At 43.1% G+C, this 27,181-nt stretch overlaps 1 protein-coding gene across 2 annotated transcripts in view; it reads right to left on the bottom strand.

Moving 5' to 3' along the window:
* Gnptab (N-acetylglucosamine-1-phosphate transferase subunits alpha and beta) overlaps nucleotides 1-27,181 on the bottom strand; it is a 121,344-nt gene that overhangs the window by 51,350 nt on the left and 42,813 nt on the right. For both annotated transcript variants that reach the window (XM_070536124.1, XM_070536125.1), the window contains exons 11-17: nucleotides 25,506-25,561; nucleotides 21,319-21,430; nucleotides 17,376-17,581; nucleotides 11,382-11,533; nucleotides 7,656-7,789; nucleotides 4,699-4,934; nucleotides 9-193 (exon numbers count right to left, since the gene is read on the bottom strand). In XM_070536124.1, the coding sequence (XP_070392225.1) occupies nucleotides 9-193; nucleotides 4,699-4,934; nucleotides 7,656-7,789; nucleotides 11,382-11,533; nucleotides 17,376-17,581; nucleotides 21,319-21,430; nucleotides 25,506-25,561 (1,081 nt within the window). The remainder of the gene's footprint in view (nucleotides 1-8; nucleotides 194-4,698; nucleotides 4,935-7,655; nucleotides 7,790-11,381; nucleotides 11,534-17,375; nucleotides 17,582-21,318; nucleotides 21,431-25,505; nucleotides 25,562-27,181) is intronic.

Raw genomic sequence — 27,181 nt, 5'->3', positions numbered from 1 at the left:
AGACTCACTTCTCTTGGAGCCGTTTCATGACTTCGACGTCAATCATGTGCGCCATGTGTGAGGGCACCTTGCGCGTTTCATAGCCAAATGCACTGTTGAACAACCGGTTCACGTGGCGCAGTGAATCCCCAAAGGTGTCCAGCAAGCGTCGCCTACGCCATTTGGTGGGCTCTGTTGTTACCTCTAGGTGCCTCTGTTGAGAAACGCACAATGAAAACACGCAAAAATTTCAATTTCTAGCCAACAGCTCCTCCCACAACCTTCTTCACAGTTACTGCTACAGTAAAATAGCTTGTTTTTTTCATTACGAGACATTAGCAAACAAATCTATGAGCACAGCAATAACTGGCGGCATCAATTTTTTATAGCCTTTTCATACACTTTTGATTGCCACAGTCGAACACAGTGAAATCTTTATATAACAAATCTCATGGAACCACAGAAAATCATTCATTATTTTGAGATGAATTGCATAGAAAGCATGCAAATCGGCACTGAAGATTAAATTAAACAAGAACAATCGCAAACATTTGCAAGCAGTACCTGTACAAAGGAGCTTACACCATTGACAGACTCCACATGATAGGAGTGAATGTGCTTTCATGTGAAGGCACCATCTCCGCCTGGTGCGTGCCACCTCGCACAGACCTTGGTGTTAGCACAATGCGAGTGTGTGCCCAGCCGTACGTCCACACACCGTACTGACAGCCACCAACAGTGTGATTATGTGGAGCACTTCCAAGCATGTTCCATCTGCCATAAGACGAAATCCAATGCTGTAGGGCGACAGTGATCATGGCACGGTGATCCTTGAGCATGCACCAGCCGTCACACAAGTCATGAACCATGAGAAGCATGTTCCTTCAAGGCTTCAAGACTTAAAAAACGCACCTAGAGCCATTGCGCCCACTACACATATAAGCTTGCTGATAACGCTAGTGGCTGTCAGTAAAATGTGCAGTGGTCACTTACGTCATTTGCATATTTGAGAGATCTGTACATGCTGTACCACTGCACATTTTTGCCGAAGTCCCAAAGCATCCACAAATTTTATCACTTTCCTTGTGTTCTTTGCCGACTTGATGATTGATCTCGGCTTAAGGCTGCACTTTAGCCAAGCTCACCTTTCGCTGCCAATTTTTTTCACCACTATGTCAAGACTGTTATGATTGTGAACAATGCAATGGGTGTGATCTCACCATCTTTGCTGTATGGATGATGCCGATTTGTGTAGTTTATATTTGTGTGAGCTGCCGTTACTACGAGTGATGGTGATAGGGCTGGCGCAGATATGTAATCACAGTCATCTGCTCCTGTTGATGGTGGCATGCCTAATTTTTTACGACGACAAGTTTTCCTTTACTGGAGACCTTTCTTTCAGAGAAGCCCTTACGCGTTTCGTTTCTAGCTTACAACTATTCTTACAGAGATGGAAGTGGCCAAGGGAGTTGTGGAGCAGCTCTGGGAGCAGCATTTGGCACGTTGGAGCATGTTTGGAGCAGGACTTGTTCATTTTGGAGCATGTTAGATAAGGCTCAACATGAATGAAATACCGACAAATCAAGAAAAGATGTTCTTTATTCGACTTTACAGAACACTACTATTACCTTGAGGTGAATCAATTCTGCGGAAGCCCGAAAGGTGGAGGAAAGTTTACTAAAGGAAAAAAAAAATGTCATACACCCACCAAAAGAAAACCATTTGCATCCCTTGGAAACCACTACAGTCTATGCTCGTTACACCACACGTGCGGATATAACGGACCATATTTCAACCTTAGTTTGGTCTGCCTATTTTAATAATGCAACGAAGTTCGCTTGTACCAGATCAATCTACAACGGTCTATCAGCTACAGCAGATGAAATTAGCAGCAATTTTTGTCATAATCGGGCATTCAAACAGCCTTTTGCAGTGTCGACAAGCGCTGGCAGTTGACTTGCAAAATTCAGTTGACAATCCCAGCCCATTATCTTGCACGCAAAAGAGGCAGGAAAGCGGGGCTGAAGCATGCCGTTTTTCGCGTGTGAGGCAAAGGGGGAGGCGAGGAAAAGCGGGGGAGGGTTCTACTCCAGTGGCCGCAGTTAATGGCATGGCCGCAGTATCTTGAAAGGGATCTGTAATGTGCACAACGTGCGCCAAGTTCTGGTAGCTTTGCATGTGCTCTGCTTTCAACGTTTAGTTCGCGTCAAGGCGGGAGACAGCACGAAGGTCAATTCACTCGCTGCTGCTGCTGTGCTTATCCTGCTTAATTTGCTTTCACAATCGATGCTTCACCTTTTGGGCGAAACTGTGAAATTTTTTGTTTGTTCATTACTTCGGACGTTTACCACTTGCTCTTTTCAATAAAGTTGTTAGACATCGTGACGAAAGTTTTGGAAGTCAGGCGTCTCGGATATTACGGACTTCGGATAAAACGCACATCTTTTGTCGGATTATGAGGGTCTATTGTAACGAGAGTTGACTGTATTAAGTTACCCACCAGTCGTGCAAACTAAATGAGGCCAAGAAAGGAAATATAACCAAGGAATTTACGTGAACAGCACCCATAGTATGTTGATAGCTTTTGTTACACATTATGGTGTTTTACGTGACAAACCCACTTTCTGATTATAAGGCACACCGTAGTGGGAGACTGGAAATTCCAACCATTTGGGGTGCTTTAATGTGCGCCTAAATCTAAATACATGGGTGTTTTCGCATTTCGCCTTCATCGAAATGCAGCCGCCATGGCCGGGAGTTGATCCAACGACCTCATGCTTAGCAGCCCAACACCATAGCCACTAAGCAAACACAGCGGGTGACAGGCTTTTCTTAATGCAAGTCGAGCTTTTTTTTTGTTGTTGTGCATAAGGAACTAATATTTACGTTTAATTAGCTCGCAATAATGACATCCCTCGCTGGATAAGCATAGTGGATAATGCAAATCGTAGGTCGCTTTAAATCCTGTTATCGCGCACGTTTAAACATCTTCCACAAGCTGTTCATTGACATCTCGTCGATTAGGTAAGTTTGTAAAGTTACATGATTAGACATATTCGTGCGAAATGAACAAGAAATACCGACTGTGACAACCATGAACAGCACCCACTAACAAATAGCGAACGCCATTTCGTGTAATGCCCACAGTTATTTTTTTTAAATTCTTCGTGGCATTTAGGTAGCATTGCAGAGTACCACAGAATAAACATGGGGTTACTTTGTTGGCCATTGCTTGTTTGCTAGTATTCTACTTAACTTGGCAAGAAGAAAGAAAAAAAAAGACATTTATGAAAAGAATAAAGGGAAAAAAAAAGTCTTCAGTGCCGTTCCGATCAGCATCGCCGACCAACATTTTGCACGATGTCGAACATTAGGGCTGTCCCATAAAGTCAATGTAAAACGGCAACCGTTATTTTGAATGCCAAACAACGGTTTGTTAAAATTGTCGGACTCGATCTGCACAAGTCGGGTCATCAACACCATTGCCATGAACACAATTTCTATCATTTCCATATTCTCGAACTCTTTTCGACCATTATTATGGCTGCTACATCATCATCATCAGCCTGGTTACGCCCACTGCAGGGGAAAGGCCTCTTTCATACTTCTCCAACTACCCCGGTCATGTACTAATTGTGGCCATGTTGTCCCTGCAAACTTCTTAATCTCATCCGCCCACCTAACTTTCTGCCGCCCCCTGCTACGCTTCCCTTCCCTTGGAATCCAGTCCGTAACCCATAATGACCATCGGTTATTTTCCCTTCTTATTGCATGTCCTGCCCATGCCCATTTCTTTTTCTTGATTTCAACTAAGATGTCGTTCACTCACGTTTGTTCCCTCACTCAATCTGTTTTTTTCTTATCCCTTAACGTTACACCCATCATTCTTCTTTCCATAGCTCGTTGCGTCGTCCTCAATTTAAGTAGAACCTACAGTAGACTAAAACCGAAATTTTACATCCTCAGCTTGCGTTTTGCAGCTGCAAAAGTCTGATTTTGTGTGGTGTGGTTGTGCAGAATATAGGGTACCCGGAGTGCAAATTGAGTGATGATTACGGTTGCCATTGGCTATTTCTGGTCAAGTGATTCCATGTGCACGTGTGAATTTAACGTTAAATACATGGTGTTTGCCCTTAGCTGATGCAGATTTACCAATAGAGCACACAAGCGAGCCTTAAAATGTATAACAAGAGGCCATACCACTTATTCATTCAGCTAGGAGCGGGGGTTTCTTTCTTGGCTGCCCAATAAAAAATCACAAGTTCAAATCATCTTTACAGCTGGTCCGCCTATTACGCAGACGCATAAGACTTATATAAAACCTTTGTAATGCATTACATAGCACAAAGGATTTTCATTTTCCTGCGGGCAAGTAACAATGTGCCACCAGACACACCCTCACTCCAAAGACGACGATGCTGAAATGGATTGCTTTAGCTTGGCTTCCAGGGATAAATGCTAGCCAACACATGGCTGTGTGATTGCCACTGAACACGAACATTTCGCAAAATTGTGCGACTTCATTCGAAGTTAGTGTTTTGGCACAAGTTGGCACAGCTCGGCAGTTTGGTGCAAGATGACGCAATTAGTGCAGTACTTCCATCCCTGCTCTTAGGTGGATGACAATCTTAACCTCCCCCCCCCCCCCCCCTCATCAATAACCCATAAACTTTGAACGTAAAAGTTAAATATGCACACACTGCTGAAGATAACCCTCACCTTCATCAAGGCACCAAACAGGTTCTGCTTTTCCCATGGCAGCCAGCCTTCTCGAAGACCAAGCAGTGCTCGCTGAGGTGGCCGTGACATGGTTTCGTTGACTACAGCAATAATCGAAGCCGCCTTTTGCCGGAAGACGAGGTCAGCCTCCTGATCTCCCACCAAGGTGGCATTTCTTGCATACTGCTCAATCAGCTGGGACTTGAGCTTACGGAAGCCTTTCAGGGTCAGCAGTCCTGTTTGACAAGATAGGTGCAGACATACAGAATAATAAAAATTGAATGCGTGCTTCATGAATAATAGCGGTAACATAAATGGTGGACCTGGTAGCACCACATTTGGACACAGTGCAAACGCACTGCGTAGTGCACAGTGCAAACACAGCTGAAATTTCAACTAGAAGCTCGCACACCCTTTCTCTTGAGGAAGCTCCACTTCCAGTGAGAGAATTGAGGTCACACACACAAATATCCACCCACACAATATAATACCTGCAATGTCACTGACTATGGCATGTGATCTTGGCACATTATCCAATGCACAACACACAATACTGCCACTCGGAATGTATTGTGAAGAAAAAAAAAAACAAAAAAAAGTAAACAGGCGGGGCTCCCGAAGTAAATGCCGTGGTCCCTTAGTTCCAGAATGTGAGAAGGCTGGAAAGAAAACTTGCTTTTGCATTTGTCAAGGCAGAATGAGAGAGTGTCTACGCTGGCAGTGGAGCTCACCACCTGGCAACATTGCAATGCAACATTTCAATTTCTCCCCATTTCTGCACAGAATCAACCAATTTGAAAAATAATTGTGGTAGGACACTCCCTAGATGGTGCCCTCAAGTCAACAACAGAACCAAGATATATCGAATCTGGCTCTATAGAAATGTTGTCCATGTCAAACAGTTGTAACATCCCATGCAAAAGTATATAATTGTACTATGCGTATATTGAACTTCTGTTAGCTGCCAGATTAAATACATAGAATGCCGTGCCACATTGCACCCCTGCAAGTGTGCCTCTCCTCTAACGAGACTGCGGTCCCTTCTCATGTTACTGGAACTGTACATGTTGAAGAAACGGCACAAAAGTTTTGGTGGATCTATCGAGGCATTGAATATAAAAGTCAGTACGTGCCATGGAGGAAAACTGAACAAGGTGGGTGCCTCAAAATACGGAGTGCTCATGTAGCAAGGGTCTTACTTGCACTGCATATTGCCGGGTTTTACTTTAGTAATACAGTCACGGTTCCGAGTCATCCGAGCACGAAGTGCTTGGTTGCGGGTCCGAGGCATCCACACATTGGGAGAACTGCTGCGACGGGTCCATGATGTCCGCACCACAGTGAACATCAGCAGAATCAGCACTAGAAGCTGTTGACGATGCTTTTTTCTTAGGCATCGGAGACTTATGCCTACGGCTGCCAAAGTGATGCACAGTTTTGTATTTCTTCTTGAACTGTGGCAGATCCATGATCACAGCTGGGACCCAACGCGAAACTATGCCATGGAGCTTCAGAGTCGCTACCGAAACTATGGAGAGCCTCGTGATATGGGCGATGGAGAACTTAGCTGCGGGAAGAGCAGACGATGCTCGGCACTTCGCCCGCCGTTGCTAGGGGCAACCGCTCCAGAGACCAACCGAACAGTGCGCCACTGCTACGTGGCGCGCACTGCCGATCAGGACCCACCGCGAGACCTCGGAGCTTTTCCTTTTTCTGTGTTTGCCTTCACTTGGAGGAGGCCAGGAAAGCGACGTATTTGAAGTTGGAGAAACGCTCTTTCTGTTGAGACCAAGATGGCGGTGCTCGGTTGCGCTGTTACAGCGATATCATGGCCTGAAAAACATCGTCTTTTTGCAATTTCCGCAAAACTTCTCGTTGCCATGGCTGATACAAACATTCTTTTTAACGCACTTCTATGCAGTTTTCAGGAAAGATGTTTTGGAATCGGGTAGAGAAAGGGTTATAAAAGAAACTGAAAATGTGATTTTCGAAAAATAGTTTTTTTTTTTCGGCCATTTATTGCGATGCGAAAACCCCGTCCCCCCTTAACAATGTTTTGTGCATGCAGATCGCTTGGTATGTCTCTAAGAGTCATTCGCATAGCAAGTAAATACGACAAAAGGGTTGCCATCAAGGTCAGGTGCATGTGCGCTGACTGGTCAAGTTTGAATTATCTGGTGAAGGCCAATTTTGTGATCGAAATAATGAAAGTTTGGGCTCATAGAAATGCCTGGCCGCTGGCGGGACCTCTGGCTACCACCACCTGATTATGGGAAAAATTAAACAGAGTCAAAAAAATGAAATTCCACTGTATTCATATTTAACAACAATTCATGGGCTGTTTACGTGCTAGTTCAGGTTATACATTATTGCATTTTTATACCTTTGACCTTTAAATATGTATCTTTCCAAGTACTTAGGATGACTAGTTTGTATTAAGTGATGTTAGCGAATTGTTTAGGTTTCACAGTTGTCCTGTATTTCATTTTGTTTAGAAATGAGGAAATATTTTATATTCAGCGATTGTTTTTCCCAAATATTAGTAACCGATTAGGAAATTTACCTTTGTCGAACACCTCAAGCTACGGTTGATCAACTGCATACTGTAAATATGCTTTTTTTTATTAATTTATATGCTGTACCTAAGTGCACGTCCTTCCTGCTATGATCACGTGCGAGATTGGCACTATTGCCAGATAAACAAAATAAATACCCAATCTTCGTAGTAAGCTTATGTTCTTTAGTTGCCGATATCAGTGAGAAACATTTTACATTTATTTCGTTATATCCAATTATTTGTTATATCCAAGTTTGATTATCAAGGTTCGACTGAATTCACATGAACCAGATTACCCCAGGTTGGATATGGCTGCATCCACCCTCTTCACACATCAGTGACTGAACCGTGCAATGCCTAGTGTGTTAAACGATTCTTCAGGACCCTTACAAGTACTGACCTGTTGAGTATAAGACCCTGGCTTCCACGATCTCTTGCACAAGTTCACCAGGCAGCATAGAACGCCTCACGTCAACGTCTGCATAGCGATACAGTTCGTTACCATCTGGAAGCAGCTCAGGAGATGGAGGATACCTGCATGGATAATGCACACGTGAGGGCAAGGACAAATCAACATTTTCAGCTGATAACGTTTTCAGGTGACATGGGCAACACTCTAGACATATTGAAGCAAACAATTAACATAAACCTTTTGGCTTCAAAAAAGAAAGGCTAGTCGGAAAACATCTAACATTTCAAATCTAAGTACACATAAAAAAAGAAGAAGGGATTTACTCCTACAGCTACAGAGAGAAACGGAAGAAATTAAAATATACATGCAAAAGATTGCAAAATAAATGTTGAAAAATGGAATGGAGCATGTCAATAATAATATTTCTGGAAATGCCGTGAAATAATGCACTCCCCCTTCCTCCTTAAAAAGAATTATGCAAATGTGGAGATGCCATTCGTTATGCAACAAAACACATATACTAAACATCTCAGCATGCCATATCCAAAAAGTTCGATCAGCCCATTCCTAATGTTCGAATGTGTGTAAAGTGATCGGACTCCTTCGATTTATCATGTGCCACAAAGCGACGACATGCAAGCTATACTATGGGGTTCAAGCTCGAAGTTCTCGAATATGCTCCGGGGAATGGTAACTGTACATCGAGAAGGCACTTTGGCATCAATTAAGTACGTATCCACTAATAAAGACAGCAACACGAAAAGCTTTGCGCTGAACACACGAAACTATCTAGCATTTGTTCCGATGTGCAGCACTGCATGCTCTGGCATTTACCCACATACAGTGATCCAGGATACACTGAACATGCACCCGAATGAGCGAACGGCACATAATACCGGTGTTACATAGCTAATTTTGAGTTTGAGACTGATCCATATTTCTCAACCATGATTGGCTCTCTCCCGCAGCTTGTGTAAAGGCTTGATTGCGATTGAAAGTACGCCGTGTGACACCCGTAGAAGCGCTACCCAAATACAGCTTGCCAGCATCTATGCTCGAAATGTTTCATATCCTCGTGAAGAAGTACAAAACTAACAAATCTGCACAACACTGCTTCAACTTGCATGAACATTGTCAATAAAATTGTGCCTGCCAGAGCGGCTAACACTTCACGGCGGAGTGCATCCACAGACAGATCCACCGAAAGCCAGCAATATCGGCTGGTAGGCCCAGCTCTAGTAGACATTGCCCAAGTTCTTCAAAGAGGACTTATTTTTGTCAACATGAGTAACAATTGTACACTTACGTCATGCGTAATGAAATTGGTTCACTTGATGCTGTCAATCCTGTATGTCGCAGTGGCCCTACTGCTTATGCAGTCAGACTTTCTTGCTTTGCAATTCCAAAACAAAATAAATTACGCAACATGTTTTTCGAGGTTACATTAGTTCAAGTCACTTAATTTGAGAAATTTGAAACGATATTGAGGATGGTCTTTTGATTTTTTTTAAAGTACCACTAATTAACAGTAGGCATCAACCTGAGCGCTCGTTGTCAATTTTTAGTTCTGATTAAAAAACTAACTTAAATTATGAGGTTTTATTTGCCAAACCCACTTTCTGATTATGAGGCACGCCGTAGTGGGTGTGAGGCACGCCCCCATCGAAATGCGGCCACCTTGCAACTAGAGCAAAGATATTTGCTTCATATTTCAACTACTTTTATGGCGACAGGCTGACAAAATTTGAAAACAGTGTTTTTCACAAATGGCGAGAAAATATCTGGACCTTGGCCAATATTGCACAATGTTGTTACGTGATATTTTTTTCTCCACATCAGAATAACGATACTCTGTGGTAATTAGAATCAATAATGTTTAATCAATAGTGTAGATCACTGAATATTTTTACAGCCATAGCCACTACACTTTTTATTTAGAGCAAGCAAAATGTGGATTTGGCAAAATCCACGAAAGGCACTTCCCACTTGCTTGGGGGATTCCATAGTTTCTTCGTGAGGACAGATTTTTTTTTTTGCGAGCCTAAGAATGATTTAGTTGTCTTTGGCACTTGGGCAACAAAACAGAATACATATTGATTAACATTAAAGTGGTCACTGGACATGCTCTGCCAAAGTAATCTGAACACAATACCCTGCCTTCAGGTGGCCACTCTTAATAAAGTCACTTTCACCATCTCAGTAGTATAGGGGTGTGAGAATAGCAATTTTTGAGGCTGAATCGAATATGAATCAAACTGTGCCAGAAGCAAATCAAATCAAATATCAAATACTTTTCGAACAAATTTCTGATAATAAATACAATCACAATTAATATAAAATGATGTTCACATCCCAGTATTATTACAGTTAGCTAGTTTCTGCCATTACATAGTACATTGCTTATTCAAACCACAAATAGATAATTTGGTGCAAACAAGTATGCAGAAACTCCAATGGAGTATGCGTAAGCATACCCTTAAGTTTCAATTGGCCCACCCCCAAAGTCAATGTAGGTCCACTCCTAAATTTAATTTAATTTTAAGTTGGCCTGCTCCCAAATTTCAAATTGGCCAACCCCAAATTTCAAATTGGGCAACCTCCAAATTTCAAGTTGGCCCAGCCCTAAATTAAGTTGGTACACCCCCATTTGAAGTTAGCCCACCCCCAAATTTAAGTTGGGCCACCCTCGTACTTCAGGTTGGCCTATCCCACAACTTAAAGTTGGTCAACCCCTAAATTTCAAGTTGGCTCACACAAAAATTTATGTTGGCCAACCCTCATATTTAAAGTTGGCCCACCCCCAAATACCAAGTTCGACCACCCCTACTAAATGCTTCCCCATGTATTTTCTATCAAGCCCTATGTATCCCAATGAGTATGCAGACGTGATCATATGGGTGGGTAATCTCTATGATCAAGTTTCTTTCAATTGTTGCTCATCGTTTATAAAGCTATCAGTCACCTATACATATACACTATTATAACAATTAGATGTCTTGACTTCGCGAATTACGCATTTTTGTGCAGATACAAGGAATTACACTTTTTGCATGAGAGACATTTTGCTGGGCTACTTGCCAAAGAATGCTTACGCATTAACAAGTAGTTTCTTTGTGTGCACACGGCTCTTCAGAGAGTGCTAACGATCCCTGTGCAGCCTGTAAAGTACAACTGCCTAAGTGACTTAGCTTGCTCCACTACGCATGTTCTCATGTTTTATGTGTCTATAGTACACCTGCGTGGATGAAAATTTACAGTGTTTTGCTGCAATTTTAAGTTTATTTGGGCACATATTTGAAAAGTAGTAGAAAAATATTTGCATTTATGAATAGCATTACGAATGCACAGGAATTCGAATCGAATAGGACACTATTCGATTCATTACTCGAAAGTTTCAAATATTTGCGCACCCCTAAGTGTAGCAGTTGCCAACTACGGCCCCAGCTCCCATCACCGCGCATGTAATGCAAGGATGCTGAATGTCAATAGATGCTAGATCTACGTGTGGAAGACAAATGTCAGGGGATGCAATAGAGTCCAATGTCCCCACAGTACAGAAGTTTTGCTTTGCTAAAATTGGGTGACAGACGTAAATATTTTCAGGGGAATTTGAAGGAGAGTTTCATTTTGTTTGTTGTGAGGCACTGGATCTAGTGACAAAAGTTTTGTGCAACTGAGCTCTCAGTGCCATTCATTTCAGCGCCCCATATTCACCTCATTTCATCTGGGTATCCTGTGAAGTTGACAGTTTCCTCTGTCACTGCCAATGGTATCTGTGGTGGTGAGCTCCCTTCTGTTGCTGACGGCACGGCCGTGGTTACCTCCTTTGTTGGTACAACCACACCGGTCGTCAGTGCAAACTTGAACTGCAATAGAAAAGAATAAAGAAAGGCATACGCAACTCGGCAACACTGAGTACCGACCGTCTAAATGCTTTACCACTACCAAACTGGAACATTACATGTCTTACTGTGTCTTTTACATGCACCATGCTCAAAACATTCTAACATTGTCATGCGATCAAACATACACAATTTGTAGCCATCATTGACAAGCTACTGTTTTGAAAGGGAACTGAGTTTAGTACTCTTATGTTGAAATTCAGAATGCACAAGTACATAGCAAAACTATGTTGCTTGGAAACTTTGCACTTCATAAGCTATCACTCTGCCGAGTACTATGAGCCAAGCAGAGGTGTTGCAGTTCATGCTACCAGCATCTCAACTATTCATCAAGCTGCATCATTATCCCAAAAGTTTTTTGTGATTTCATCACTATTTAGGATCTGAAGTGTTCACGAGTTATGCAAATGGATGGCTAACCCAAATGCAAGACATGGCAAGAAACTGTTCGACACGCATGGGCAACAAGCACAGCTTACACCACAACAGCAATCAGCTTAGCAAGAGATGTGAGCAGGCCCACTGGAGAGGCACACAGTAGGCTTCAGTAAAAGTCTGTCCCAGAAGAGTCTCTTACCAGTTCCTTTCAATGCTAGCTCACCGGCTTAAAATGATGTGATGCAGATGGTTTGGCCAGCAGGTGAATATGCGTGTGCTGCACTCTACAAACACATTAACCGTGCCGATGTGCTGTGGTTTAAACAGATGGACATTTGCATTTCACCACCGTAGAAATGTGCCAAACATGGCTGGAAATCAAACATGTGACCTCGCTCACTGTAGCAGAACACTGACCACTGAGCAACAACCAGGCAGGTAGTCTCCCACATTTACCCTACACTGTCATTGGCAATTCCTGCCACATGCTTAGAGCACCGTAGAATCTCATACCGAAACTAGAAAAGGTGTCTATTGCTGCAACTGCACAGGATCCATGAATAGTGTATGTATTGTATGTATTGACTATGTATGTATTTACCCATCATTCCCAATCTGTATATTGAAGTGTATGATGAGTTTTCTATGGTGAACTACAACTACTATTTTTTGTATAAATTATTGAGCTAGTATAAGTTTATATTTTTACTTATACTGTGCCTTTCCTGTATATCATTTTTTACTTCCTTTATGAAGCCTCTCCCCTCTATAATGTATATTTACTCTGAGGGTACTGTAAATAAATAAATAAATAAATAGTGTATGGATTTTTCATAATCTGGCGTAGCTTCAGCAAAAACAGTACAATGCGACTTCTTTTACTACCTTCAGAGTTTCAACAAAGCTGCAACTTTGCTTCGATTTTTTGTTTTCTTGAGCACTTGGACATTTGCAATTACAGTAAAAAATCCATAATTCAAACCATTTAGGAAATCGGATAAGTTGACTTGTGCTATGGTCCTGGCAAGCCGTATGCATTATTTATTGGCGTCAAACTCTTGTCAATTTGCATGTATTTGAGTGCGCACCGGTTAATTCGGAAGACCCTAAAGGTGTGCTTAGTGCCATATATGTCCAATACAAAAGAGCAAAAGTGGCGCTAGCGAAACGAAGCTGGAGAATCACATTGCTATAGTCATCAGTGGGAACTGTACGGGTACGATAGTAAGCCACTTCGCATGGCGGTAAGGAAAAACGTCCAACGATTACAATACTCCCTAACGGGAAATTTGAGCGCAGCTGCATCTGTTTTCATTTCGCGATATACTGATGCAAAGAATTTGTGACCGAAATTACCGCACCAACTGGCAGTGTGCCAGTGCCATCAGGGCCTTCGCAAAGGGAGGGGCAATATGGGAACGCTGGCATGATGAGCGGCATTGGAGCCAGCTGCGGAAGAAGACAGACGAATGTGCATGCAGTCACACAAACGTGTTCACAGGGTTACGCCAAGGGACGGCGATGCTCCACCCAGGAACACCCGGCACTTAAGAGCTACACTCTAAAAGCTGCTGCTTTGCGTGCTTCTGCCATATACGACACCACATTAGCTGCTTATCCTCAGAACAGCAAGGTCTCCCCCAATAATCCCGTTGATAGCGACTACAGACTTATAGCGCCGAGAGTATATTCTAGGAACAAAAGATTGTTCTGCAGTGGTTGCAGCTAGCAGCGGTTTCCTTTTGATTCAGTATATTGCACGAACAATGTTACCAACATGGCAGAAGCTGTTGGTAAGAAGCAATTTACTGCAACCCGTGCACTTGTGTCAAACTCGCTGGCTATATTGCGATGGATGCTCAACTACTGACCCGCAACAAAATAATCAGGATGTGCGCGTCGTAGTGAAAAGCATGAATACCAGGATGAATGGGCACGTCTCATGCCGCTCGTGCACTGGCAGTAGAGTCGGGAGGCCCTTGCCACTGCAAGTGCTTATTGGTCGCGAGATGACGAGGATTGCAGCTTCCACACTGATTTCATGCAACATATTACTGAGGGTTGCGGATTTATTCAGAAAACAAAGGCGTGGTGACGCAGTATGCATTTGTTTACCATTTTCTTGAGACGTTCAAGAGTTAAACTTTTGGTTAATTCAGACATGATTTTCAATCCTGTTAATTCTGAACTAATGAGGATTTACTGTGCCACTAATTCATTCTGTCATAAACTGTTGAACCTCACTATAATAAACACAGATATATAGAATTATTCGATGCAATGAGGTAAATAGGAAATCTGGTTGGCCACACTTTATTTCCCTGGGCTAACCTAAGACCATAACAAAACAGAAACTACAAGATCCAACACAATATCGGTATCGGGGCACGAATATCTCCTCCCTCACATTGTAAAACATGTTTCTCGGGAAGTAGGCATTCTGGACTGGTATACTCAGTCAATATATTTTTTGGGGACACAATTGCTTTTGTGCTACTCGGCATCATACACGTCAGCATCTACGAGCAACAGTATCTTTGGCACAGTGCCCGGATAGAGTGCTTGGCACTATGCGAGAAGTACTATCGCCCGTAGATGCTGATGCTTCCAGTGACAAGTCACACAATATCTCGCGACAGTGATCATATCACTAGCAGAAATCGGCCGAGAATGCAGTCCTTGGGCCCAGTGAACTAGAATGTATGGGCAGTGGCACTGACTGACTGCACATCTCATCGCGCATATGCCACAAAGTGGTGCTAGACAAATTTTCTGTCTGTCAAGCTGCCGAGACAACAATGGGGAGGTGCCGCTGATAAAATTGCATGCAGCTGCCGCTCATTTTTATGAGACCACCAAGACGTCAGAGTGCTGCCACTAGTCATTTCCATGCGGCAGCTGCGACAGCAGTTGTCTCAGCTGCTATGATGGTGGAACAACGATCGGCCATGCGATCAGGGCCTTGTTTTTAGCACTATAGAGTGCTATAGTAATCTCTCTAATGCAGCCTGTAATGGTTTGAGTGCATTTGCAGTAACTGGAGCGTCAAAGTGAATGGTACTTTGTACAGATCAGTCAAAAAAATAATAATGCATGTAAAAGTGTGCGAATTAGTTATTACTATCTTGGTGATTATGGTTAATACACCACTGGTTACTGTGATGAGTTATGACGAATATGAAAGTCAGCAGGTGTTATCTTTTTTAGAGATGTCAGCACTTGCCAAAAATTGCTTACGAGGATGTTTTATATTTGGAGTATTCTTAGGAAGCTGTCATTCATACCTCCGTGCACACTAGACGCGGACTACTTTTACAGCTTGGAGAGGAGTCTATCAAATTTTCTTCTTCATCATACAAGTGCTCTGGCCAACATGAATATTCATAGTCAGAAACTTTTGCACCTTCGACCATGTCGGTGTGGTTTGGTGACCAGGCAAAACAGAAACGTACATTCAGCCACCAAAATCTGTTGTTTTTATTAAACCACTTGCTGGAGAATGCACGTCTGAAGCATGGTAGAATCACAGTCAACATAACTCAACGTTAAGTGGAGGTCGACAATCAACATCACCAAGGAGTGTTAACATACTTGGACAGAATAGAATGCCCAAACAGACAAAAACAGTGACCTCGACAACTGCTGAGATGACTCAAAACCGGTGGCTGCGCTGCAGTAGCTTGTCTTCATCATCGCTGGCACCCTGTCTCAGCGTAAACGACCGTAGGCGAGGGGAAGTGACGTCTGCTTGAGCACCTCTTTACAGGCATAGACTTTATCTCGAAGACTGTAGTCTAGCAAACCATAGCTTCAGGCTGGCTGTGCGACAATACACAACACTCTTCACCGTGATGCACTTTCAACAGTCAGAGACTGCAATTACATCTTTTTCTTTTTTTTCATATTAATTATTCTTTGCAGGGGAGGTAGCATTTATGTGTCATGCCGCTCTGTGTTCACATGCAACAGATCAGTCAGGCGGGCACGAGCTTTGCTGGGCTCGGACTTGACTGGCATGCGGCCACACAGCTGTTATCGCTGGGATCAGCCACTTGGTGCCATGTGGCCGATCTAAGCGATACTGAGGCGGCAGCATGCCAGTCATGTCGGTACTGTGCTGGGAGCATACTGTCGCCAATGAGTTACTGTTGTTAGCCATGCGAAATGTTGCAACAATTATTTTATATTCGAAAGCGGGCGGCCGACAATACCACCCAGGCTCAATGGCTTGCAAAGCCAATGCACGGCATCGTGCTAGAGGTTCTCTCGCCTAGATGCAATATCAAATTTTTTTCATCAATATTCGTGTGTACTTTTATTACGAATATAACGAAGTAATTTTAGTGGTAGCTGCGACTTCCTTACGAGTTTCAACTACTGACTAGCATGTATACTTCAGCTTGCTGGTGCATGTTAGAAGATTGCTAATGGGACAGAAGAAAGAGGCGAACATGTCCACCTTTCACTTTTTTTCTCATTTCCACTTCCTTAAAGGTGCTCTGAAACACTTATTACACATAGGAAGAAAGCACTGCTAATCTGTACAAGAGGCTCTTATGAACATGCAAGTCAAATATTATTGCACTGCCTGAGCAGGGCATTTACAACCTCGTGTCGAAAACAGCCAAGAATTGCTTGCTTTGGCTTCTGCAATGCCGTCATGCAGCAGCATCGCAAGAAGCTGGCCTCACCGACTGCTATTGGATGATTTCGTGATCGCCAAGAACATTCTCAGTGGTACACAATTGATAATTTTGAGTTAAATAAATGAAACATATATATATATATATATATATATATATATATATATATATATATATATATATATATATGTATATATATATATATATATGTGTGTGTGTGTGTGTGTGTGTGTGTGTGTGTGTGTGTCTTTGATTTCAAAAAAGACAAAAATAATTTCATCTTTGCAGTGCCGGTGCGTCTGCTGCTCATAGCGTCCGAGATAGTAGCGGCGTGCTACATGGCATAGCCTGCCGAGGCCGCGACGGAGTGCCACAATGAGCCTTTTTACTGCCGTGACAGTAAACCTTTATGTGGAGCTTTGGCCCGTTGGCTCCTCCCCTGCGCAACTTCTAGTCGTGCTAGCAGAGACCAAAAGAAAGGGGAAGAGAAACTGACGCGATAACACCACTTTTACTTGAAGGACTTGAAAAATGTTTGAAGCAGGAGATTTGTGGGACAATGTCCTTTAATAGTGAGGCCATTCTACGATTAGCTAAGAAACTGTTTCAGGGCCCCTTCGATACTCTCCCGAGATGACAATTCTATCATGCAACTTTCAGGAAACATAAATCATAAAAGTTTAGTATACTGTACTAAGTAACAATAAGCAAACTAAGAACGATAAGCAGCTACAATCTTTTATTTTTTTCACCAGCACTGTCAGAGAGTCCGAGTATAGTCTCACCTCAAAGGATATGCCACCATGCAGGCCACTGACAGTCATGTCCACCGTGGTGGCGCTGCTGTTTGGGAAGATCATGACAGTGATGACACTGCTTGGCACAGACACTGCCACCAGGCGCACGGCTGCATTCTCCTCATAGCGCCCATCCGTCAGAGAGCCACCCTCTCCCAAAAAGGACGACAGGTTGAAATAGGCGAGTACATGGCCTGCATTCATGAGAAACAAGCGGAGCACTGATTGCCTTGCGCAGACTTACTGCGCTTGTGCTGTTATCTTGGACTATGCTCGGACATAAGGAAGTATAATATGGATAGAATTGAACACGCTCTCAGGAACGGAGGAAGCCTAAAAACAGTGAAGAAGAAACTAGGAATTGGCAAGAATCAGATGTATGCGTTAAGAGACAAAGCCGGCAATATCATTACTAATATGGATGAGATAGTTCAAGTGGCTGAGGAGTTCTATAGAGATTTATACAGTACCAGTGGCACCCATGACGATAATGGAAGAGAAAACTGTCTAGAGGAATTCGAAATCCCACAGGTAACGCCGGAAGAAGTAAAGAACGCCTTGGGAGATATGCAAAGGGGGAAGGCAGCTGGGGAGAATCAGGTAACAGCAGATTTGTTGAAGAATGGTGGGCAGATTGTTCTAGAGAAACTGGCCACCCTGTATACGCAATCCCTCATAACGTCGAGCGTACCGGAATCTTGGAAAAATGCTAACATAATCCTAATCCATAAGAAAGGCGACGCCAAAGACATGAAAAATTATAGACCGATCAGCTTACTGTCCGTTGCCTACAAACTATTTACTAAGGTAATCGCAAATAGAATCAGGAACACCTTAGACTTCTGTCAAGCAAAGGACCAGGCAGGATTCCGTAAAGGCTACTCAACAATAGATCATATTCACACTATCAATCAGGTGATAGAGAAATGTGCGGAATATAACCAACCCTTATATATAGCTTTCATTGATTACGAGAAAGCGTTTGATTCTGTCGAAACCTCAGCAGTCATGGAGGCATTACGGAACCAGGGTGTAGATGAGGCGTACGTATGTAAAAATACTGAAAGATATCTATAGCGGCTCGACTGCCACCGTAGTCCTCCACAAAGAAAGCAACAAAATCCCAATAAAGAAAGGCGTCAGGCAGGGAGATACGATCTCTCCAATGCTATTCACAGCGTGTTTACAGGAGGTATTCAGAGACCTGGATTGGGAAGAATTGGGGATAAAAGTTCATGGAGAATACCTTAGTAACTTGCGATTCGCTGATGATATTGCCTTGCTTAGTAACTCAGGGGACCAATTGCAATGCATGCTCACTGACCTGGAGAGGCAAAGCAGAAGAGTGGGTCTAAAAATTAATCTGCAGAAAACTAAAGTAATGTTTAACAGTCTCGGAAGAGAACAGCAATTTACAATTGGTAGCAAGGCACTGGAAGTGGTAAGGGAATACATCTACTTAGGGCAGGTAGTGAAGGCGGATCCGGATCATGAGACGGAAATAATCAGAAGAATAAGAATGGGCTGGGGTGCGTTTGGCAGGCATTCTCAGATCATGAACAGCAGGTTGCCATTATCCCTCAAGAGAAAAGTCTATAATAGCTGTGTCTTACCAGTACTCACCTACGGGGCAGAAACCTGCAGGCTTACGAAAAGGGTTCTACTCAAATTGAGGACGACGCAATGAGCTATGGAAAGAAGAATGATAGATGTAACGTTAAGGGATAAGAGCAGATTGGGTGAGGGAACAAACGCGAGTTAATGACATCTTAGTTGAAATCAAGAAAAAGAAATGGGCATGGGCAGGACATGTAATGAGGAGGGAAGATAACCGATGGTCATTAAGGGTTACGGACTGGATTTAAAGGGAAGGGAAGTGTAGCAGGGGGCGGCAGAAAGTTAGGTGGGCGGGTGAGATTAAGAAGTTTGCAGGGACGACATGGCCACAATTAGTACATGACCGGGGTTGTTGGAGAAATATGGGAGAGGCCTTTGCCCTGCAGTGGACGTAACCAGGCTGATGATGATGATGATGCTCATAAAGGCACCACTATGCATCTAAAGTGGGGCTGCATCCGAGGCACCCAATGGACTACAATTGATGGATTTATGATCCCCCCTATACATCCTAGCGGAATCATCTATATAAGTATATATAAGATGCAACATTCATTTTATGGTGCAACATAAAAGCTGTTGAATTACGGGGGGGGGGGGGGGGGGGGACAAGTAGCAGGGATGCCACCAGTTCTTGCTAAAACATTCACCGAGTTTTGCAGACATCCTAGGCACATGATAGGTGTTATCAATGACTAAAGCAATGTTATGTTTGACAGCTTGAAAACAAAGTGCTTCCACCAGCACTTTGTTTGAATGAATGAAAAGTGCACAAATGAAAAAGGCTTACCAACCAAACAAAAACCAACCACTACAAAGTTTCTAACAGGACTTGATTGAACATACCAACTTTACGACCATATATTAAACAAGGAAAATCTGCTAAGCCTAGCAGAAACGGGGACCAATGGCAAGCCATCCATGCCCCATTGGCAAGGTAAAGAGTTAATAAACGAAAAAAAAAAACTATCTATAAATGTTGGTGTGGTGCGATTGGCTGAGAATGTGTTTTGCATGTTTCCTTTATACTCAACGAACAAATGCAAAACGGCATTACATCAACACTTAACAGTACATTAATATAGTAAAGCCAAAGAAAGAAAAAAAGAAACCTCACTGCCATGTTAATACCGTGACACTAGGGAAACTACCAGTGACCTCAGCTTGAGATGTCTCTCTGACCTACAACCTCCCCTAATCTATTCTTCTACATATGCCGAGTGCCTTTATACAAATAACTTCCTGTCAACTTCTGTAAAGCGAAGAGAGAGAGAAAGAGAAAGCTTTATTCAACACAGCCACCTGTCCGGGGTTCGGAGCAAACTGAAGATGACAACTGAGCACTGTGTTTGCTGCCAGTTGCCCTCACCTTTTTTTTTTTTATTGTTGCTGTCTGCCCCTTTGCTTACACCTCATGGAGCTGTATACACATGTATAGCTAAAATAGAAAATGCCGTCGCCAAAACAGGATGACAGCAAGGACAACTTTGTGCCAATAACCTCGTGGTTTTATGTACCCGGAGGAATGCCATAATGACATAATCATATAATCAAAATTCATTTGGAGCAAAATTTTATTCTTTATATCCAAAATTTGTTACAAAAGAAGGAACCAAAAATTGGCCCAAACAAATCCTCAATTTAAGACGTGCAACTATGTAAGTAGGGCTGTGGGAATACAGTCGAACCCACTTATACCAGTATTCAAGCGGCACGAAAATTCCATTATTATAACTGATAATTGTTATAACCGGGTTGCATGCAAAAATCAAAATAGGGGGATGGTAGAGCTGTTGTGAGAAGACCATAATGGCGGAGAGGCCAGTGCCCTTCCCCACCACCTCCCTCTATCCGCCTGCTGATTGTGTTCACTCATTTAACTGCTTCCTGGGCGCTCCGGTGACGCGTAACAAGCCACGGCTGTCGGCATCAAAGAATGACATTGCTATAACAACTGCAAAGAGGGGTCATGTCACGGGTGGCACGCGATATGCGAGCCCCACCGAGGCATTGCTTTGGTGGCACCAAAAGGGGCCTTTTAAAAATTGCGAGAAGGCTATTGTGGCAGCCTGTCAGTTTGAGAAATCTAGAAGAAACGCTGAGGCGAGATTGCCACAAGCATCTTGCCACATACTTCCCACTGGGTTGCACAAGAAAACCATACGCCCGTTGGCCTTGCAAGCTTTACATGAAGCTTGATGACATCCTTGCATTCCTAGCATTCTTGTACTGCCTTTGCAATCTTTGCAATACACCAGACAAGCCTGTCCCACATGGACCCACCACCAGATAGGCTGACAGATCTCAAGCTCACCTGACGGAAGACTGTAGTTCTGTTCGTCCCACGATAGGTCCAGGGAATACAGTTGGCCATAGTTCGCTGTTCCACAATCGCCAGCATCAAAAGCACATGGTACATTGCACGCCTTTGTTGAAAGCAGCAATGCAACATGGTAGGAAAAAAGGAAGCACAAGGTGAGCCTAACGGTGAGAAAGGAACAAACCAGCCACCTTGGAAACAATCTCAAGGAAAGTTGTTTAAAGAAGAGAGAGGTTCACAGGAAGGCTCAAGGTGATCAACAGTAGTGAAGTAAGGGCTGTCATCTAAGCAAACGTTTTGACAAGGGGCTTGCACTGATCGGCAATTAAAGGCGAATTGCTGCTAATATAGCTTTAGCTAAATTTGTTATAAATGAGGAGTATTACCACTAAAGCAATGTGGCAAAGCTGCAGGGCTTGTTTTTGCATAGTTTCCGTTTCTGTTAGCAGCCTTCAAACAGACCCTAAGTAGATGATGTGTGCACCTGGCGGTTGTCACTATATTGCAAGTCCCAAGATGCCAGCTTATTTCTGAGGTCGTGATGAGCAACTGCACTCTCTAGGTCGTGCCCCACTGCCGGTGAGTAGTAATGGCAACATTTCTTTCTTTTTAGTTTCCGCGTAAGAAAAAAAAAAAACACTATTTCTGTGAGCATCTTGCGATGCTTTTGCTCAATAATTAACAGTCAAATTTTGCATGAAAGCTCTTCTATATCTACACTATCTTGACTCTTTCCTTACCGCGCCCAGTGGGCATCGTTAGCCCACTGTCAATAGTTTGAAATGCAGCTTTCAAGACCTTCCATGGCGCTGCTGGACACATTGCGCCACCGAACGTGAAGGAAAACTATATGTTTTCTAAGCAGCTTGCTTTTTTCCTGCAAGGTGGTAATTTTTATAACCCACTCCGCAATTTCGTGATCGTCAAATTATGAAGCAAAATATGGCCGCCTCCAGGAGCGACGCGCACGCTTTGAAAGATCGCAGATCTCTCGATTTCGCTGCATCTGTGGCTGATTTTATCGATGGATCGAGTAGCAGCGAATCTGAGGATGTTGCCTTTTCATTGAACTTTGACTCTGAGAGTGACGAAACACAAACCAGCCAGGAACATCGGCGGTCACAGCCCGGAACACCCAACTGTAGTGCTTGCAGTTAAATTTTTGTAGTGGAATACCTGTTCAACGAAAAATTTTGATTTTTTTCAGAGATAGTGCCTACTAGACAGTAATACATTTTATATCTCATAATTCTTGTTACATTTTTTTTTTCTTAGCAGATACAACTAGTATGTCTTTAGAAACTTTCTTCAATTTTATTCCACAATCTTGATTCTAGCAATGTATATCTGTTTTATGACATAAATCTCGTTAATAAAACCTTTATTCAAGAAAAGTGCATTCATTTTGCCTTTTGCTAACGGATTACGTAAAATATAGAGTGCAGTAGTTCCTGCAGAAAAAAAAAATCTGGCGTAACCTACAAAAACACCTACTTTCTCCATGGTAGGAAAAGAGTTAAACTAAGCTTTTTAAGTGGACCCAAAATTTCACTGCAGTTGGCCTTTAAGCCTCTGTCAAAGCACGTCGGCTCCAGCTTCAGATATCCCTTGTTTGACACCACTGTTTACCACGTCAGGAAAAGTGGAGTTGCCAATTACCCAACACCACTGATCTCCCATCAGCCATCACCCAACAAGTCACAGAAATCATCAACAAAGTTTTGGAAAGGGTTTGCAGAGCGGCCACCACCCCTGACGCCAGATTATTTTAGGCATAGCACTGGCCAGCCTCAGTTACTCAAGAATCAGGGTAGTGCCGCTCAACAAGCCACAGAATGAGAGGAAGAATACAGCCGACTTGTGTTAATTCAACTCCGCTTAGTATGATTTATTGGTTAATTCGATACCGACCAGAGGTCCCAATAGGCACTCATGCATCTCGATGGGTTAAACTCTCACTATTTCGACCCTAAAATTTGCCTTTGCTGGGTAATTCTAACAACTTGACCAATCAGCACACACACGTCTGACCCCTATGGTGACCCTAATATTGGCCCCTTTAGTAGCAGCGTCTACCTAGGAGGAGCTTAGGGGACAGTGAATGCGTCGAACACAAGCTATTTCCTGTCAAAAGCGCAAATTTTTGGCCTGTCGTAGGACAATCTAAGTAATAACTAGCTCACTATGCATGATTACAGTATTCACCCAATTCAAATGAGCACCTTTACTTATCAAGAAAATTGGGCAGAACATTGCCTGCGCGGTGTAACTGCATGCTAAACCAAAACTGCCTTCACGGCGTTCACATGCTTTACCGCATATCAGAACTGTACTGTGAAGAAGATGACTTTAGGACCCCACTTGTCATTGTGCAACATATATTAGGCCCCTGGCCATTTTTCTAGCTACAAAACCGGGTGCACATTAAGATTTCTACTTTGTTTGGCTGCTTTAATGTCATTTCTACATTAGTTTTACATTTTAAACACATAGACAGTAGGCGCATGTTTGATTCGGTGGTGTGTTAGAACCGGCAAATACTGCCTAATAAACCTGCAGTGTGTTTTGCCATTTTTTTCTTCTGAATCTTCTTTAATTCCACCCACCGTAATTTTGGATAAATTTTGTTGATACCGTCAGGATTGAATTAATGGAAGACGACTGTACTACTGTCCAAAGAGAGAAAAGATTGCAGTTTCACTTATCAACAGTCAACATGCTTGGTCACACATGAAACCACATGCAGACCATACGTAGATGCCGATGCTATACCGCATGCAAACCGCATTCATCGGTGCGCAACCTCCTAACGTGCTTATGTGCTTGAAAAGTATGCTCACTTCAGGTGCCACTCGCCAAACGAGAACTGAAAATGCAATAGTTTGACAGTAACGTAAAAGCCTGAGACAAGTTGGCTGCGGTGATCCACGACTTAAGTCTAAACTACACAAAAAGTGAATGTGTCGCAGCTCCAAAAATACACACAGACATGGCTACTGGTATTAAGTAACAGTATTAGGGTAGCATCACTTTCGAGTGAAGCAAGTCTAATGTTAGTACAGGCAGAGGTGTTTCTGGCGTCTTGTCCATTGTTCTGTGGTACTAAACAGTATTACATGGTGCATACTGGCTCCTTTCGACTAATAAGCAAGTACCACGTACCAGCAGGGTCGAAAGACGAGCCAGGAAAGACGCTATCTATATGTGCACGCTGGCACTGCATGAAAATCCTTCTAGTACATGCATTACTCCTTTGCGCTTTCATTTGTTCAGTCTAGCATACACCCTGTTTCCTGAGCTGAGCACATTTAAAGGCCATAGCCACAAGTACTCTCACAGACTTGGCATCTTTGGCGTAAAATTTAAATTAAAAACCCATGCTCAGACTGGAATAGCAATTAGTTAACAACCGCACCATTTAGCACACTTAACGGTATAAATAAGAGTATAAAAAGAGTCCTTTATTAAATACCAACACTTGTTCAGCCATGGATGCCCTATAGTTATGGTGGATCCAAAAATGTCACGTAGGCTAATTTTCTGTCTTTATTTATTGTAGAAACAAGAAGCATACTTTCACAAGTTCAAACTATCTATAGGCAACACTAAACAGGTTACAAGTCTTTGCTCCTCCCCTAACTAAGCTTAAAAAAAAGAAGAGCCCCTTATTATGTAGACACCATGACCAGGTCCTGATAATTGGATCTTTACTCAATTCTTGTGCCCAGACGACAATCAGAACACAAGGAAAAGAAACCCCCCCAAAAAGAAGGGCAGGGTACACAAGAAAACAAATAAAAAAAGAGAACAGAATCAATAACCTGATGCAAGGAAACAAATGGATGAATGAACATAGCTGAGGCCTCAAGTCACATACAGAAAGGAAACAGGCTTCTATTAAAAACTGCAAAAAAAAAGAAAAAGCTAAAGGACTGTATAAAATGACATAGTAGGACAAAGGCAGCGAGCCACATACTAAAACTCAGTTCCATGCTTCACGGTGCGAGTCTTACAAAGCATATTCAAAATACCTCCTAGCTTTTCATTTAAAGAGTTAAAACAAAACGTATTTACATTGCTAATAATAAAAAAAAGAAAACGTTCAATGTACGAGGCACTATGCACATGCTAGAAAGTATATTCTACAAAATGCACTATGCCTAAATCCAAGTGGCACTGACCTGGTCACAGAACTTGTCGGCCAGCCAGCTGTTGGCGCAGCTTGTGCTGCAGTACACTGCACACAAAGAATGCAGGCATGGGGCACTTAATGACCGTGCTCACCATCAGCCTACATCACCTTCACCATGTATAAACTTTGTCTTGCATCAGCCAACTCCTTCCTACGTCTGCAAAATTCCGTATCTCATTTCGCTGCTGTTATTCTGTGCCATCCTTGACTGTACTTCTTTCCTTTACCTTAGCGCCCAGCTTGTTACTTTAATAAACCACCAGTTTCCTTCTCAGTGCATCACATGATGAATTGCACAACTCCATTTCTCCCTTCTCGACTTGAATATCAGCTGATTGCACCTGCACCCTAATCAATACTTCAATACTGCTGTTTTAATTATTGCTATCTTGACATCAAATTTATGTTTTCTTCTTTTTCTTGTACTGTGGTAGCAACTACGCTGTCACTAGAAGTGCATTCACGCCATCGCCGCCGTCAACCTGTGCCCAGTAACGATGGCATACGTGCAGCCCACACGTGGAGGCTTACAAGGTCTCCAGAGACGCGAGTGGTGCGTAATGTTTGGCTGTCGAAATGACAAAGCTGAATCATCTCGGCAGTGAAGCTAGGGCAGCACTTTGTCCCATGCTGCTGGCACCAGTGTTACACATATGCACACTGGTGTTCCTGACAAGCAGCTGTGTGCATACACTAGTCTGAGCTGAACCAGCACGAAACATCAAGCCAAAACTATCAGATCTTTAAACTGGGTGCTGACTAATGACACTTTTTCGGCGGTCTCATCTTGGGAACCATCAAGGTCAATGTATGCAACACTGCTTGCAGCGCTCATCGTGCTAGCATTGTGAGATGTCTGGTAGCTGGCAGGGTGCTGTTACTGCTGCGTGACAGCAACTGCCTTGCTTGCTGCCCTGCGCCAACATGTCATCACACGTATTGTTAGAACATTGTGCGGGGAGCTTGGGAGCAATGCCAAAACTTTCTACCACTGTTGATGCTTTACCCTTCAAGCCAGACAGCCAATCCTTCTCATCAGTCATTGCGCAGTGGTTAGACCAAGCCTTGAAATTGGTCAAATCAGTTCGCAAGAACTATCAACCAGAACATAGAATTCCTGTGGCAGCAGAAGCTTCCATAGTCGCGTTTACATGAATGCGACAGTGTCGCATCGCATCGCATTTCTAGCGCATCACATTCATGTAAACAGCAGTAATGTGCTAGGAGGGCACATTGCATTAATGCGCCAGGCGAGGGTAGATTTACGGGCGCGAGTCGACTCTCGCGGAGCATGTAAACGTAGGATTGTCGCATTAGGAATGATGGGAAGGAATTAGCCATCAACATGGCGGCGGTCCCGGCTGCCCGCTTCGAATTGAATTTGGTGTTGCTTTTGTAAAATGCACTTCGTTCGCAGCAAGTGATTGTGTAAACGGCTTTCGCTTAGTCTCAGGCCGCTTCGACGACAGAGTATTATGGATGCCCTTGTGGTGTTTTCCGAGATCGCTTCTCGTTTCGAACGAGTCGAAGCCTAACGAAACATTCGAGATGTCAGCGCTACCTATCGCTAGAGTCGGAAAATAGCCGCAATGACGGCATATGACCTCTGAGATCCGAAGATCTCGCTGGCAAACTAAAGCTGCAAAACACGTGCGCGGCTTTGCG

This window comes from Dermacentor albipictus, chromosome 3 (genome assembly GCF_038994185.2).
Source record: "Dermacentor albipictus isolate Rhodes 1998 colony chromosome 3, USDA_Dalb.pri_finalv2, whole genome shotgun sequence".
Classification (NCBI taxonomy): Eukaryota; Metazoa; Arthropoda; class Arachnida; order Ixodida; family Ixodidae; genus Dermacentor; species Dermacentor albipictus.
Note: the sequence above shows the minus strand (reverse complement) of the source record. Positions and strands in the feature narration are given on the sequence as shown.